Source organism: Diabrotica virgifera, chromosome 4 (genome assembly GCF_917563875.1).
Source record: "Diabrotica virgifera virgifera chromosome 4, PGI_DIABVI_V3a".
In the NCBI taxonomy this organism is placed as follows: domain Eukaryota; kingdom Metazoa; phylum Arthropoda; class Insecta; order Coleoptera; family Chrysomelidae; genus Diabrotica; species Diabrotica virgifera.
Window position 1 is genome coordinate 163,059,589 of NC_065446.1, and position 15,515 is coordinate 163,075,103.

At 32.5% G+C, this 15,515-nt stretch overlaps 1 protein-coding gene across 1 annotated transcript in view; it reads right to left on the reverse strand.

Moving 5' to 3' along the window:
- The window catches only part of LOC114336768 (dynein axonemal heavy chain 10), an 863,661-nt gene that overhangs the window by 535,017 nt on the left and 313,129 nt on the right, over positions 1–15,515 (reverse strand). The window contains exons 24-25 of the mRNA XM_050648469.1: positions 14,811–15,067; positions 1,722–1,912 (exon numbers count right to left, since the gene is read on the reverse strand). Coding sequence (XP_050504426.1) covers positions 1,722–1,912; positions 14,811–15,067 — 448 coding nt within the window. The remainder of the gene's footprint in view (positions 1–1,721; positions 1,913–14,810; positions 15,068–15,515) is intronic.

A 15,515-nucleotide genomic window follows, 5' to 3' on the forward strand; every position in this document is an offset into this window, starting at 1 on the left:
ATGTTTTATTCAATGTTTTACTAAAAACTTCAAATGTTCCAATTTGTTTTCAAAATGCTATAAACACTACTGCCATGTGTCACGTGAAAGCACTGGATGTGTAATATTGAGTTGAATGAAAAGTTTTGAAAGAATCTTGTAGGATGATTGTTTAGATAAATACCTTATAATCTTTTACAAACTTCCAAAAATATATAGGCCCGAAATGTTGATGACACACTTGTCTATTGGAATAAACTGTTTCAGGATCTATTATATTGTTTTTTAAATGTGGAGAAACACAACACGGGATGATCAATGTAAACTGAAAATTCTACTCACAAAAACAGAGAGAGGAGGTTAATACAATTGATTAAAATTGTGATTAAATCTAATTAAAAACGTAACACCACTATAATAAAATATTTAAGCCACAAACTGTAAAATAAAAAGTAAATTACAAATTAATTTAATTGTCAACTGTCAGTTGTTAAATATGACAAGAGAATTGACTGACGGCGACATCTCTGGATTGGAATGGTAACTAATTTGCTGTCTTGACCTTGACAATTTACGTGAAACGTCTATGAGTATGTATGGTTTGTGACTCTGTGTACCTCCATTTCCCAGTATGAGTTTGATTTCTCCGCTTTGCTCTTTGCTCTTTGCTCGTCCACTCTGAACGCGGCCTAAGAGTATATTGAACAGCAGTCACAATTTCTGCTCTCGCAATGCTTTGCATGGCGTTTCCTACTCTCTGGATCATGTTTTCTCGAGTAGTGGGCCTAGCGGCAAAAACAAGGTCTTTAAATCCGCCTCCATATAAAAGTCTAAAAGCATTTCGACAGTAGAAATTAAGACTGCTCTTCAATCTACTCTTGAAAGAGTAAATGCTTGAATCAAAAATGATGGGCAATAATTTGAACATTTAAGTCATCACTAAGTAGTTGTTTTTATTTCTTTGTTATATTTTATAGTGTTGTTTGTCTTATTGCTGTTTTAATTAATTATATACGTTGAGATCTGTAAAATGTTTCTTTATTTTTTCCACAGCACACTACCTTTCCTTAACTTCGTTTACCGGTGACAGTAACGGTTAGGTTTGAAATTTACACGTTTCTTAAGATATCTCGAGATAGAAAAAAGGTATCCACATGCGGTTTTCGATATTCTGTTGATAATTTGATCTAATTTTGTAAAACAGGATTAAAAATGCATACTTGTAATTAATATTTTCCAAATAAAACTAGATTTCTGAAAATAATTAAATACCGCCTCGTAGCTGGCCTATTACTTAATAGGCTGTTTTTAAATTATAACTCTTACATTGACGAAGAAGATTTGTTTTCAACAAGACCAAGTTTGCAAAATTCGATTTAGCAGAACCGGACTTACAGTCATTTTTTCATAACAAGGTTTCCACTCACCCCCACCTCTTATTTGCAAAGGTAGACTTAAACTTGTGAAATAAAATATGCGCAGAATTTTATGAAGAATACGATGATCGGAATTCCAGTGCCATTTCATTAGGCAAATTTTGTCAAATTTTGATTTTTAAATTTTTGATATTTAATTACGCTCTCTAGCGGTGAACCTACAATTATAAAAATAATTTTCAGGCGTTTCCCGAGGCAACTTTTGTTTTAAATATTTTTTTCTCAAAGCTGTACTATAAACGGTTCCTGAGATATGGCCGAGAGCCATTCTTATTGGGACACCCGGTACATAATTATTAGATTTACCGATAATATAACCTCTATCTTCGGTACCCTTAACATGTTTGTATATAGTAAACACTATATTTGTCCAAGTTTCTGCGATATCTCGAACTCCTTTTTCTATATTTAGTTCTTTAATAGCATTGCTAATTATTTCTTCAGCGATTTCTTGATATCGATGTAGTTCCATGGCGAACATATTATCCAAGGTAAATCTGCAAAAATATATACGATGAAATAGTTAATACCTCCTACCTAGAAAATAGAAGACAAAAAGTAAAGATAACATTTAATGGACTTCACGTCCATTGTAAACGAATCAAACATATTGGATATCCATTATGGTGTCCCTCAGGGTAGTGTATTAGTCCAAGTAATGAAGCTTAAAATAGGAAAAAACCTCGCAATTTTTACGGAATGGATCGATTTGCTTGAAAATTTGAGAATAAGTAGTGGATAGTCCAAGGATCAAAATCTATATAAGGCCGAAAGGTGCTTTTACCATAGGTAAAATGCCACTAAGTAAGTTGCCACCCCATCTCGGGGGTGGAAATTTTTTATTTTATTTTGACAGCAAAAGTTGGTAAACACATTCATTCTAAGCAAAAAACGCTCTATACATTTTTTTGATAAAAGTAATAGTTTTCGATTTATTCGCTTTCGAAAATGTTGGTTTAAATCGAAAAAATCATTGTTTTTAATCAGTTTTCTGCTAATAACTCAAAAAGTTTTCGTTCTATCAAAACAAGTTTTCTTAACAAAAGTGTACCTTTTGAAAAAATAAACAAAACCGTTTTTTTATAATTTGCTTTAAGACCAATAGTAATCACCGCAATACTTTATTATATGTTAGCTCTTCTTCGTAAAATGCTAAATATTATAGTTTCAAAGTCAAAAGACGGGAAAACTATGCATTTTTCGAGGATAACTTGTTCAAGCTAATTTAAAGTATTTAAAAATATCTATCTCCAGAAATAAAAAAAATTGTCCCTAGCTCAAAAATTAAGTGACATAGTAAAAAGAATGTCAGTCCCTATTTTTTTCAGCGAAAAAGTGATCGTAAACTTCCCCTACTCTCCACCCTAATTAAAATTGGTCATTAACCTTATTTGGTCTTCTTAATTTATGTATTGTTAATAAGTTCTAGAGGTTTGACCGGCTTATAATGGTTAGTTAAAAAAAAAAATGAGTTAAAAGCGAATAACGAATTTTTGTAGTTTGGTAAAAAATGCCAATTTCTTCAGAATAGAAAGATTAGCATCAGAGATACGAAAAAATATTTAAATATAAAATTATAGCTTATTTAATTTCCAAGAACTTGGTTTGCAAAAATTTTTTCTGAGGCAAAAATTGAATGAGCTATTGAAAATTAAATCTTGTAATAACATGCAAAAACCACCTTTACCAACCCTTTCAAAGTCACCTCTTTTTGCGAATGAGCATTTTAAAATGATATAATATTAATAGCCCCATACTTACTTACTTTACTCCTCTTGATTCCATTTGGAACATAGGGCCTCTACAGTCCCCCTCCATTCATCTCTGTTTCTGGCCAGGGCTTTCACTTCTTTCCATGTTAACCCATTGTCTTCTAGCTCTCTGGTAATATTTCTTTTCCAGGATGTCATTGGTCTGCCTTGTTTTCTTTTTCCAGTTGGTTGGTAATCCAGGGCTTGTTTGGTTATATCATCTTCATTTTTCCTTAATGTGTGTCCAATAAACTTCCATTTGCGTTTGTTTATCGTTTTGGCTATCGGCTCTTGATTAGTTTTTCTCCAAAGTTCCTTGTTACTTATCCGATTTGGCCAATATATTTGCAATATTTTTTTCTCTATTTTCCAAGTTTCTGCTGCATATAGCTAAATACTCTTTACATTTGTATTAAATATCCTGATTTTGGTTTTGGTTGTTAATTTATAGGACTCCCATGTTTTCTTCAGCATATAGAACGCATTTTGGGCTTTAGTTATCCTTCCATTAATTTCCTCTTCTATTCCACCGCTAGCGTCAATTATGCTTCCCAGATAGCAAAACTTCTCTCCATTTTCTACTTCTTCTCCTTCAATGAATATACCCACTTCTCTTTCCGTATTTATCTTCATAAGTTTGGTTTTTCTTGTGTTAATCTCTAGTCCTATTTTTCTTGCTTCTTTTGTCACCTTTTCTGTTTTTTTTTCTGCATATGTTGTCTTTTTTTTATATAGCCCTATAGGTCCTGTAAAACCTTCAAAATTATTTTTTAACAAACTTTCTAGGATAAAAAATAAAAAAGTTACGGTTCAAAAATCAAAATATTTTTTTAAAAAAAAAAAGGAGATATCCAATTGGAAGCATAATAGTGTAAGGTAGCGGTGTTCTTGGTCATCGACCTTATTCATCCTTCTTTATTTATGTATTATTAATATATTCTAGAAGTTTGACTGGTTTAGAATGATTAGTTTTAAAAAGAATGTAGTTAAAAGCGAATAACGAATTTTTGTAGTTTGGTAAAAAATGCATTTTGCTTCAGAATAGAAAGAGTAGCATCAGAGATACGAAAAAATATTTAAATATACAATTGTAGCTTATTTAATTCCCAAGAAATTGGATTACAAAACTTTTTTCTACGGCAAAAATTGAGTGAATAGTAAATGAGTATAATACCGAAAAACATTGATTTTTTCGATATAAAACTAACACTTTCGATAGCGAATAAATCGAACACTATTAATTTTATCAAAAAAATTTATATAGCATTTTTTGCGAATGTTTTTATCAACTTTTGCCGTCAAAATTATAATAAAAAATTTCTACCCTCGAGATGGGGTGGCAACCACCCCCATGGTAAAGGCGCTTTTCGGCATTATATAGATTTTGATCATTGGACTATCCACTACTTATTCTCAAATTTTCAAGTAAATCGATCCATTCTGTAAAAATTGCGAGGTGAAAAGCTTCCTCTACTTTTTATAGTATATAAATATGATATAGCTTTGGTAACTAATTCACTGAGTGGAGTTAACATTATCAGTTATGCGGATGATACCAACATTCTAGTCACAGCAACATCCGATCAAAATTTGCAAAATAAAACTACACAGATACTATCCACCATCAACAGTTATTTCTTATCCAACAAACTAGTTTTGAATGAAGAGAAATCAAAGTATATGAGTTTCACGACAAATAATTTATTAAACCATCAAGCCACTATACAAGCAGCAATAGATAAAACAGAATGCACGAAGTTGCTGGGGGTCCTGTTAGACAGTAATTGTAAATGGTCAAACCACATCTCTAATTTGAAATCCAGATTAAGTACCGCATGTTATACATTGAGAATTCTTTCACGTCTCTTTAATACATCAATATTAAAAACAGTATACTTTGCCCATTTTTACTCAATAGCCAAATATGGCATTGAAGTCTGGGGTTGTACCTCTGAATTAGAGCAAATATTCGTACTTCAGAAAAGAGCTATTAGGATAATGTATAAAATGAAATTTAGAGATTCTTGTAGAGGCATCTTTAGACAAAACAATATTCTTACAAATCCTGGTCTGTATATATTTACATTGCAAAATTTATGAATTCAATAAATTTCAGTTTAACCATGTTTATTTAGCAAGATTCAGAGACAATCACTTTATGCTTCCACAACATCGTTCTGTTTTGTTGGAAGGTAGCACACATTATGCAGCCATAAGTTTCTTTAACAAACTGCCAATAGATATACGAATGAATTTACATCTGTCAAACTTTCGGAGGTGTGTACATCAATACATGTGTGAGCTAGAGCCATATTCTAAAAATACCTTTTAAGTATGTTTTGTCGTATTTATTAATTTATATACTTTTACTTTTAAGATGTATGTCTGTAACTTGGACTTGTCTCATACATGTACTTTGTATAATGTAGCATGTGATGTTTAAATTTGACTTGACTTGACTTGACTAATGATCTCTAATGAGAAACACGAAACTTTTATTGAAGAAACTCAATTTGAATTCCGTAGAGGCGTAGGTACCCGTGAAGCTTTATTTGCATTCAAAGTAATAATCCAGAGATGCTTGGATGTGAACCAAGATATGTACGTCTGTTTCATAGATTACAATACATAGATACATAGATACTAATACAAAAGCATTACAATACAATGCCCTTCAAATTATAACAAATCTACAACAGCAGGCTCGCATACGCACTAACGAACACACATCAGAAGAGTTCGAAATTAATAGAGGAGTGCGACAAGGGTGTGTATTGTCAACACTAATATTCAATGCATACTCTTTTTTTTTGTTTTATTTAATGGCATAGACATTAGTCTTTCAGCCAGTTGCAACAAAGAATATACAATCCTATCCCTAATACAAAATTAAACAGAAACAATATAGTGATAAAATAAATAATACAAATGTTCTGAAGCTATTTCCTTGCGGCTTTTTGCAATACCGGTATTTTGACGACATCCGATTTGGGCGTCGAAACGTTAATAAAATCATTTTTGTAGTTAAATTGTGGCTAATTTCCCATTTAGAGTGGTTGACTATCATAATAGTGGACAACCTCCAGATCTCCAAAAGCTCATGAACAAGATAGTTGAATATGGAGAAGAATATTAATTATCAATAAACATCAAGAAAGCAAAATTTATGAGGTTATCAAAAACCGAAATAATGACGAAAGCCTGACAATTAACAGTAAAACCTGAGAACAAGTTGAAAACTACAACTATATCAACTATATTAGCACAATTATCATTCTCTTTGCCTTATCCCTATGCGGGGTCGGCTTCCCTAATTGCAGTTCTCCACACAATTCTATCTCGGGTCATATCAATATGAATCCCCTTTACCAACATGTCCTGTCTAATCGTCTCTCCCCACGTCTACTTGGTCGTCTTCCTCTCCTACTCCTTCCAGGAATCTGCACTTCAGTAATTCTTCGTATTGGGTGACTAACGTCTCGAAGTTGAATATAACCAAACCGTCTCAACCTATGCTCTCTCATTTTGCCATCAATTGGTGCCACACCTAGACTTCCCCTAATATACTCATTTCTAATTTTATCCTTCTTTGTCACTCCACCCATCCATCTAAGCATTCTCATTTTCGCCACATGCATTCCTTGTTCCTCTTTCTTTTTCACTGTCCAACATTTAGTTCCGTATACATATCATAGCCGGTCTTATGGCTGTTTTATAGAATTTTACCTTCAACTTCATTGTATTTTTTTTTATCACACAACACACCACTCGCTTCCTTCCACTTCATCCATCCAGCCCTAATTCTACTGCATGCATCTCCATCTATTTCTACATTTCTCTATAATACCGGTCGCAGGTATTTAAAATTATTGTTTTTCACAATCAGTTCACCATCCAACGATACCATTTTATTTGTAGTAACTTCATCTTTAAATGAACATTCCAAATACTCTGTTTTTGTCGTAATGAGTTTTAAACCTTTTTCCTCCAGAGATTGTCTCTACTGTTCCAGTTTTTGTTCTAAATCTCTTTCACTATTTCCCACTAACACGATATCATCAGCATACATTAAGCACCATGGAATGTTACCCTGTAGTTTCGCTGTTATCTGGTCCAAAACTAATGAGAATAAATACGGACTAAGCACAGAGCGTTGGTGCAATCCTACTTTCACATGAAATTTATCAGTATCTCCCACACCTGTCCTAACACTAGTAGTTACTCCCTCATACATATCCCTCACAATCTTTATATATTCACCCGGAACTCCTTTCTTATGGAGTGCCCACCACAGAATCTCTCGAGGAATTCTATCATATGCTTTCTCAAGATCAATGAATACCATATGAGCGTTTGCTTCTTTACTCCTGTATTTTTCCATCAACTGCCTTATAATGAAAATTGCATCTATTGTTGATCTGCCCTGCCTAAAGCCAAATTGATTCTCGGATATTTCGGTCTCTTCACGTATCCCTCTATCAATTACTCTCTCCCAAATCTTCATGGTGTGACTAAGTAGTTTTATAGCCCTGTAGTTTGTACATTGTTGTATATCTCCCTTATTTTTGTAGACATGTACTAGTATACTGCTTCTCCATTCGTCTGGCATTTGTCCAACTTCCATAATTCTATTAAATAAATCTGCTAGCCACCTTGTTCCTGTCTCTCCCAATGCTCTCCATACTTCCCCAGGGATATCATCTGGTCCGACCGCTTTTCCTTTCTTTTGAAGCGCTTGAGCCACTTCCTTGTTTGTTATTTTGGTGACAATTGGTGTTACCATCTCCGTTAACTCCACAGGCTCTCTCTCAAATTCTTCATTTAATAAACTGTCAAAGTACTTTCTCCATCTCTTTTTGACATCCTTTTCGTGAATTAGTATTTTATTATTTTCATCTCGGATGGATCTAATCTGATTAAAATCTTTTGCTTTCTTTGCTCTCTGTTTGGCTATTTTATATATCTTCGTTTCGCCTTCCCTGGTATTAAGGTGATCGTATAGGTGTGGATACGCTTCTGCTTTAGCTTTCGCTACTGCTACTTTCGTTCCCTTTTTGGCGACCATATAGTTTTGAAGATCTGTGTCCGTTCTATTGTCTTGCCACTTTTTATGTAATTTTCCCTTCTCTTTTATTTTTCCTCGTACCTCTAGTTTGAGCAACACCAAGTCTCTTTATCCTCAAACTTTTTTTTTTGACGTTTTCCCAAGTATTTCAATAGCAGTCTCTCTAATAGTACTGGTCATTTTTCTCCAAATTGCATTAGGGCTTCTTTATATGTTCCAACATATTTTCTCTACTATTCTTTCCCTGAATAGACCTTCTTTCTCATCTTTTAGCATCCACCACTTGATTTTTTGTGGTCCTCTCCGATATTTTGGTTTTGTTTCACTTTTTACTTTAATGTCCAGAACAAGCAGCTTATGTTGTTGGCTTACTGTCTCACTAACTATTACCTTGCTACTCTTGCATTCACGTGTGTTTTCTTTCCTGATCATGAAATAATCTATTTGGGATTGATGTTAATTATTGCGGATAAACCCCCATGTATTGCGGGTCTAATTAAGGTTCTGTAAAGAGACATTTTCGTTCTTTTGTCTAATAATTTAGATGTCATCAATCTTTTATTAGCATAATATGTACAATTTCCACTGGAAAATACTTGCATTAATTTCACTACTTACGAAATTCCTCCGATTGAGTTCTGTGCCCAGATATGTGAAGGCATCCACACATTCAATAGTATAGCTGTTTATAGTCCAGAGAAATAAGGTTTTTGTCGGGACACTTGGGCAGCCAGGTTTTTTTTTTGTTTTTTATGGCATAGACTTGGGTGTCATTTAGCCAGTCACAACTTTTTTTTGTTTTCTGTTCATACATAAGGAAGGCAATGAGGTTCTTAGAGTTCCATAGCAAACTCTTCTACAGCTCTCTACTCAGTTCAAAAGCTGGCCGCTATGGACTGTCCAAGTTACTCACCACATTTTCCATTATGTATCTTCTTCTTCTTCTTTTTTCATATGTACATAATATACCAAATTATCAGGATTAATAAGTTTAGAGGTTAATTTTAGTTTCACAGATAAATTTCAATAAACAATCATATATGTTCTTGCTGTTCAGAAACAATAGATAGGATACATTGAAAGGTGGAAAAACATTACATTTTATTAAATCTTGGATTAAATTATATGTGCATGGAATATATTTTGCGCACTCAAAGAAAGTATGATTTAAGTCACCAACCTTCTGACATTCTGTACAAAGATTTGAATCAAAAACTTTAATTCTTGCTAGATGTAGAGGGAAACATGCATGTCCAAACTTGTATACTGCCACATGTATGTATATACTTACTGCCATTTTAGTCCAGAGAAATAAGATTTTTGTCGGGACACTTGAGCAGCCAGGTTGCAAATGAGTTTTTTGGGTACTATACACCTAATACATTATATATACAAAAATGCCCGTCACAGTTCGCACAGGAATTTTAGTTATTAACAAATAAGTGTCAAAAATGGCAGTTTTTTCGTTTAAATCGCTTCAGGTAAAAATAGTGTAATTAGATATCTTATTTAGAGTATTCATATTTTAGCAGATGAGCAAATATTCAAAGTGGCAGTTTTCGAATTTTGGTCCGATCATTTGTTGCTTCGCTAATTGCAACATAAAACTAAAATTTTGAAAATAAAAAATTTACGAAAATGAACTTAGGATTTTGATATTGTATGAAAAGTTGGGACAACTAGTACGTATCATGCACAAATAATTTTAAGCCGATTCGTCAATTATTTTAAATTTTTTTCAATTTGATTATCCCAAAGAGCTTTTTTTGCAATGATATTGTTCAGAAAATAATAATGATACAGCAATTAAGTGAAAACCACATAAAAGAAGAACATTTGTATTTTCAAAGCATTTAAAAAATTAATAACAAGTCATTTTTATCATTCCGAAAACATTTTACTAAAGTACAGTCATTTTTGGCTTAAAAACAATTTGATTAGTTTTGTTAATATGACTGTGGGGTAAATCTACTTTGAGATTTCAAAAGCTGGTATTTTTACACGACTTTTCAAAAAAAACTTTTTTCCTAGGTTAATTGCGGTCAAAGTTAGCCACTTTTATTATTTAATTCACAGTTACTTCTATATATGTACATAAAATTCTCATATAACAGTGTTAGTTACCATACTCCTCCGAAATCTTACCATCTTTACCGATTTTAATGAAATTTTACACGTATATCCTGTAGATATAAGAATAAGTTTCAATCTATTTTTCATACCCATAAATTATAAGGGGGTTACCCCCCTGACATTTTTTTTTTATTTTTTTGGACAAAATTATCTACCTTAATTTTGTATGGTGTAGAATTAAAAAATACATAAAACCCTTAATTTTCACTCTTCTATCACCAACCCCTATTTTTTAATAGCCATCTATATATTTACATCTATAAAATTCTCCTGTCACAGAGTTAGTTCTCATACTCCTCCGAGACCGCTTGACCGATTTTTATGAAATTATATATGTATATTCGGTATGTCTTAGAATCGGTGGTAATTTATTTTTCATATCCCTGGGTGGTAAGGGGGGTTCCCCCTTCCCCCTAACATTTTGTAATGTTAGGTGGGGATATGTGTACATAACGTACTCTACAAGACTACGATTACTTTCAAATTACAAAAAATTATGATCAAAATCCATCAACAAGTTCCTGAGATAATAATCGCAGCATATGTTTGAAGAATTAATTTAATTTTTTGAGTGCATGGATTTTAATAATTCCCCTCCACCGACCACGAATCGATTTCGTTAGGACGTCATTTTAAAGCTTTAATAACCAGTTTGTTGAAGTTAAAAGTTTACTCAAACTTTGACACATAAACTACATACCTTGAACTTCAAAGTGGCGCTAGTTAGGTTGCTTAATTGTTACAAACACAGTAGCTGTGTATTAAATTTAAAAAAAGCGTTTAGAAAAGTGGCTAACTTTGACTGTAATTAACCTAGGCGAAAAGTTTTTTTTGAAAATTCTTGTGAAAATACCAGATTTTCAAATCCCAAAATAGTTTTAGTCTAGTCAATATTAACAAAGTTATTAAAATTATTTATAAGCCCAAAATGACTCTACTTTAGTAAAATGTTTTCGGAATGATAAAAATGACCTTTTAATGATTTTTTGTATATACTTTGAAAATGTAACTATTCTTCTTTCACGCGGTTTCCACAGAATTGCTATGTCTATATTATTTTTGAACAATAACATTGCAAATAATTGCTCTTTGGAATAAACAAATTGAATAAAATTTAAACTAATTGACGAATTATCTCAAAATGTTGGCACGTACAAATTTTTGTTAGGTTTTTTGGACCATTCTTGACAAAAAAGGTCTCTTTTAATTGTTCTCTTAAGTTGATCGTTTTCGAGTTATAATCAATTTAAAATTGAAAAAAACGAAAAATGGCGATTTTCAAGGCTTAATAAATTGGTTAAAAGTTATTATTATGAAAGTCAGAAAGTGACTAAATCAAAGCTCCCCTACAAGATCCTGAAGAAATTTTTGTCATAATTTTATTACTAAGCTGTTATTTTTAAGTAAAATTAATTGAGCGCCAGCACGTATTAGGCGGCCGTCTATGGTGAGTGCGAGAGAGATGTCATTCCGGCAGTCCAATGGGGCATCTTACTCGCACTCACATTTACAAAAGCGTCAATACGCTCTTACGGCTTATGGTTAATAATTAAAAATAACAGCTTAGTAATAAATTAGTGACACAAATTTCTTCAATATCATGTAGGGGGGCTTTAAACTTTGATTTAGTCACTTTCTGACTTTCATAATAATAATTTTTAAGCAAGTTATTACGTATCAAAAATGGCCATTTTTGCGTTTTTCAAATTTTAAATTGAGAGAGACCTTTTTTGTCCAGAATGGTCCAAAAAACCTAAAAAAAATTGTCCAGAACAAAAATAATAATTTTTGTAATTTGATTAAAAAAAATTGTTAAAAAAAATTTGGACCACTTTTCTCGTGGGCGACTTCTTGAACCTTATTCTGGGTTGTATTACAAATGTGATTATGCAAAAAAAAATCTCATGGGAATATTTTTTCCAACGAACCCACCGTTTTTGTCTTGTCTATTTGTTTGGTTTTTCTCCTTGTATTGTTGCCCCCTTGCACCGCGATAGAAGTTGATATCCAGGTCAACCCTTCAGAAATATCAACCTCTCTCAGAGCCTCTGAGAGAGGTTGATATTTCTGAAGATAAGATAAATAAGATAAAATATTTCTGATAATCAAAAATTAGCTTGGAGAAAGTGGAATCTTAAAGTTCAAAATCGGTATACGTTAAAAAAATGCATTTTCTCGGTTTCCCATAGAGCAAGTTTCTTCATTTTTGTGTTCTCAAGTAACTCGAGTAGAACCACCTAAATAACGCATTACTTAATGTCTAAGTTGCTTTTGTTTTGTTATAATATTTAAATTTTTTTATTATAATAAAAATGTTTAATTTGTTTAAATAAAGGTTTTCTAAATAAATATACAGCTTTCCAATAAGAATATTGAAAACGTTAAAAGGTACATTTGTGGTAAGTTTTTATAAAAAAAGTCTACAACTGGAAAAAATATGTACAGTCGGAAAAATGAAAGAATACCCATGAACGATCACATCAATGACATATTTTGTATTTGCTTTTTTTTTCATAAATAACAAGTGAGAGAGATAGATTATTAATAATCTAAATAATATGTGATTGATGTGATCGTTCATGGGTATTCTTTCATTTTTCCGACTGTCGTTTTATTTTTTTTTTAAGTAAATTGATTTATTATAACGAAATAAAAACATCTTTGACATTTAATAATGCGTTAGTTAGGTGGCTGTACTCGAGTTACTTGGGAACAAAAAAAAATTAAGATAATTACTCTTTGGGAAGCCGATAAAATGCATTTTTTAACGAATACCCACTTTAAGATTCCATTTTCTCCAACCTAGGTTTTGATAGGAATTTTGGTATTTTTGGTATTTTTCACTCTTAATACCGATAGTTTTTATTATTATAATATAATATGTTATGAGCTTTTTAAAGATATAATAATTTGTGTGGAGAAAGAGTCTTCTTCTTGTAGTGCCTATCCGTTTCGCATGTTGGCGACCATTATGGCAATCTGTACCTTGCACACTGCTGCTCTAAAAAGATTTGTGGTTGTTGTGTTGAACCACGTACGTAGATTCTTCAGCCAGGAAATATTCGCCTTACTGGTCCTCGTTTTCCTTCCACTTTTCCTTGTAAGATTAGTTGCAGCAGTCCATATCTTTCGCTTTTCTCATGATGTGACCAAGGTATTCGATTTTGGCTGCTTTTATTGTGGTTAACGGCTCTTTTTCTGTTTGCATTCTCAGCAAGACACCTTGGTTAGTAACGTGGTCGGTATAAGATACCTTCAGGATTCGACGATAAAGCCACATTTCAAAAGCCTCAATTTTCTTGCAGGTGGCGTCTATGAGAGTTCACGACTCAACTCTGTACAGTTTAGGAAATATATGACAGCGTAGTAACCTGACTTTTATTGACTTTTATGGGTATTGATAAATCATGACATTTAAATAGCTTAGCCATTTTTTGAAATGCAGAACTTGGTTTTTCTATCCTACATTTAATTTCTATGGAATGGTCCCAATTTTCATTGACGTTCGTACCAGGGTAGGTATATGTTTTTACTCTTTCTATTTGTTGACCCTTCACACTGATTCGTCCAAATTACTGTTTGTTCTTAGAGATAATCATACATTTTGTTTTCTTAGGAGAAAGAGTACCGAAATAAAAAGTTGACAGTTCGAAAATTACCATCCTATTGTTTATGTCTTCGATGTACATGCCGCTCAATTTTGACCGGTTGTATCTCAGGAACCACTCATCGCAATTAAACTTTTTTATTAAATTATCCTGCCGCATTGTTTCCAATACCGTTTTCATTATTTAATTTAATTTATTAGTTGCCGAGATATTGTATTTGTTTATAAGCCCAAAAATTGTTTTTAATTTTAAAATATTTCTGAGGCCGTTCCATTAGGCCAATTTCAATTCTGTAAAGTACATTAGATAGGTATAGTGCCTTATTATACAAAAGTCATAGTCATTCTTATGTTTTGTAATTGTTATGGTTATTGTAGCGACCAATAAATTGTTAATTAACAATTTAATTGTTGCTAAACTGTTAATTCAATTTCCGTCGGCTTCTGGAAATATAATTTATACCAAAAGGCTTTATGTCACCAAGTTATTTAATTATTGATAAATAATTACTTACCAAAAATTTTAATTAAAAAATTTTCGTCGAAGTAAATCTGAAAAATCTGTCTCTATGAATAATTTAATTACGGTGAAATTTAATTACGGAGTAAAGGAATCTTTGGAGTTATAGAGCAATAATTGAAAAAAACACGATTCGGGGGCGCCATTTTGTTTATAAAGAAAGTAGCACACTATCTGCGGACTTTGCATACCTATGTTATTAATATACAGAATCATAAGATCCGATTTCAGCAATGAAATTGCTGGTAAATAACTTTTCAAAAAAATTGCCTATTATCCGATTATCTGCCAAGACTATAATAAGATATTTCTAACTTACCGATCAGGCGCCATATCAAATTCAATTCCAGTTTTCTCCATCAGTAACTTCCAATGTCTGTCTCTCAATGCTTCATTTTTTAAAGCCACCATTAGCGGAACTGCGTTTCTGAACAGTTTCATTTGATTTTCTAGAGTCACACCAACGTCTAGAATTCTCATTTCTTTTGGCAACTTTCTAAATGTTTTCAAAAATCCGTCAATACCGTCTACTAAAGCTTGTGGATTTAAATTGGCCCAAAGAGTTTTACCCCACATCTAAAATCATAAGTTTTCTATTAAAATTATATATTAAGTAGAACCCCGATTATCCGTGCTCCTCGGGACCGAAGGGTGGCACGGATAATTGAAAAGCACGGATAATCCGAACATGTATTTCTTATGTATAATACGTATGTACGTATACACATACATATATGTCTCTACCATAAAAAATAACAGAAAAAAATAAATCTTTCATTATGAGTCTCTCTTTCGTCATATAGAGTTTCCGTCAAGTGATTTACGATGACGCTATTTTGATAAAACCTCAAAAACGCAACTTGAATAATAGAAAATCATAGCACGGATAATCCGCAGTACGGATAATTCGCATCCGGATAATCAGGGTTCTACTGTACACCATTTTTAGGTGTCAACGCCCTTCCGGTAGGGATCATTATGGAGGAGTATCACTGCGACGCAAGAGTTTATTATCCCTTGCCAT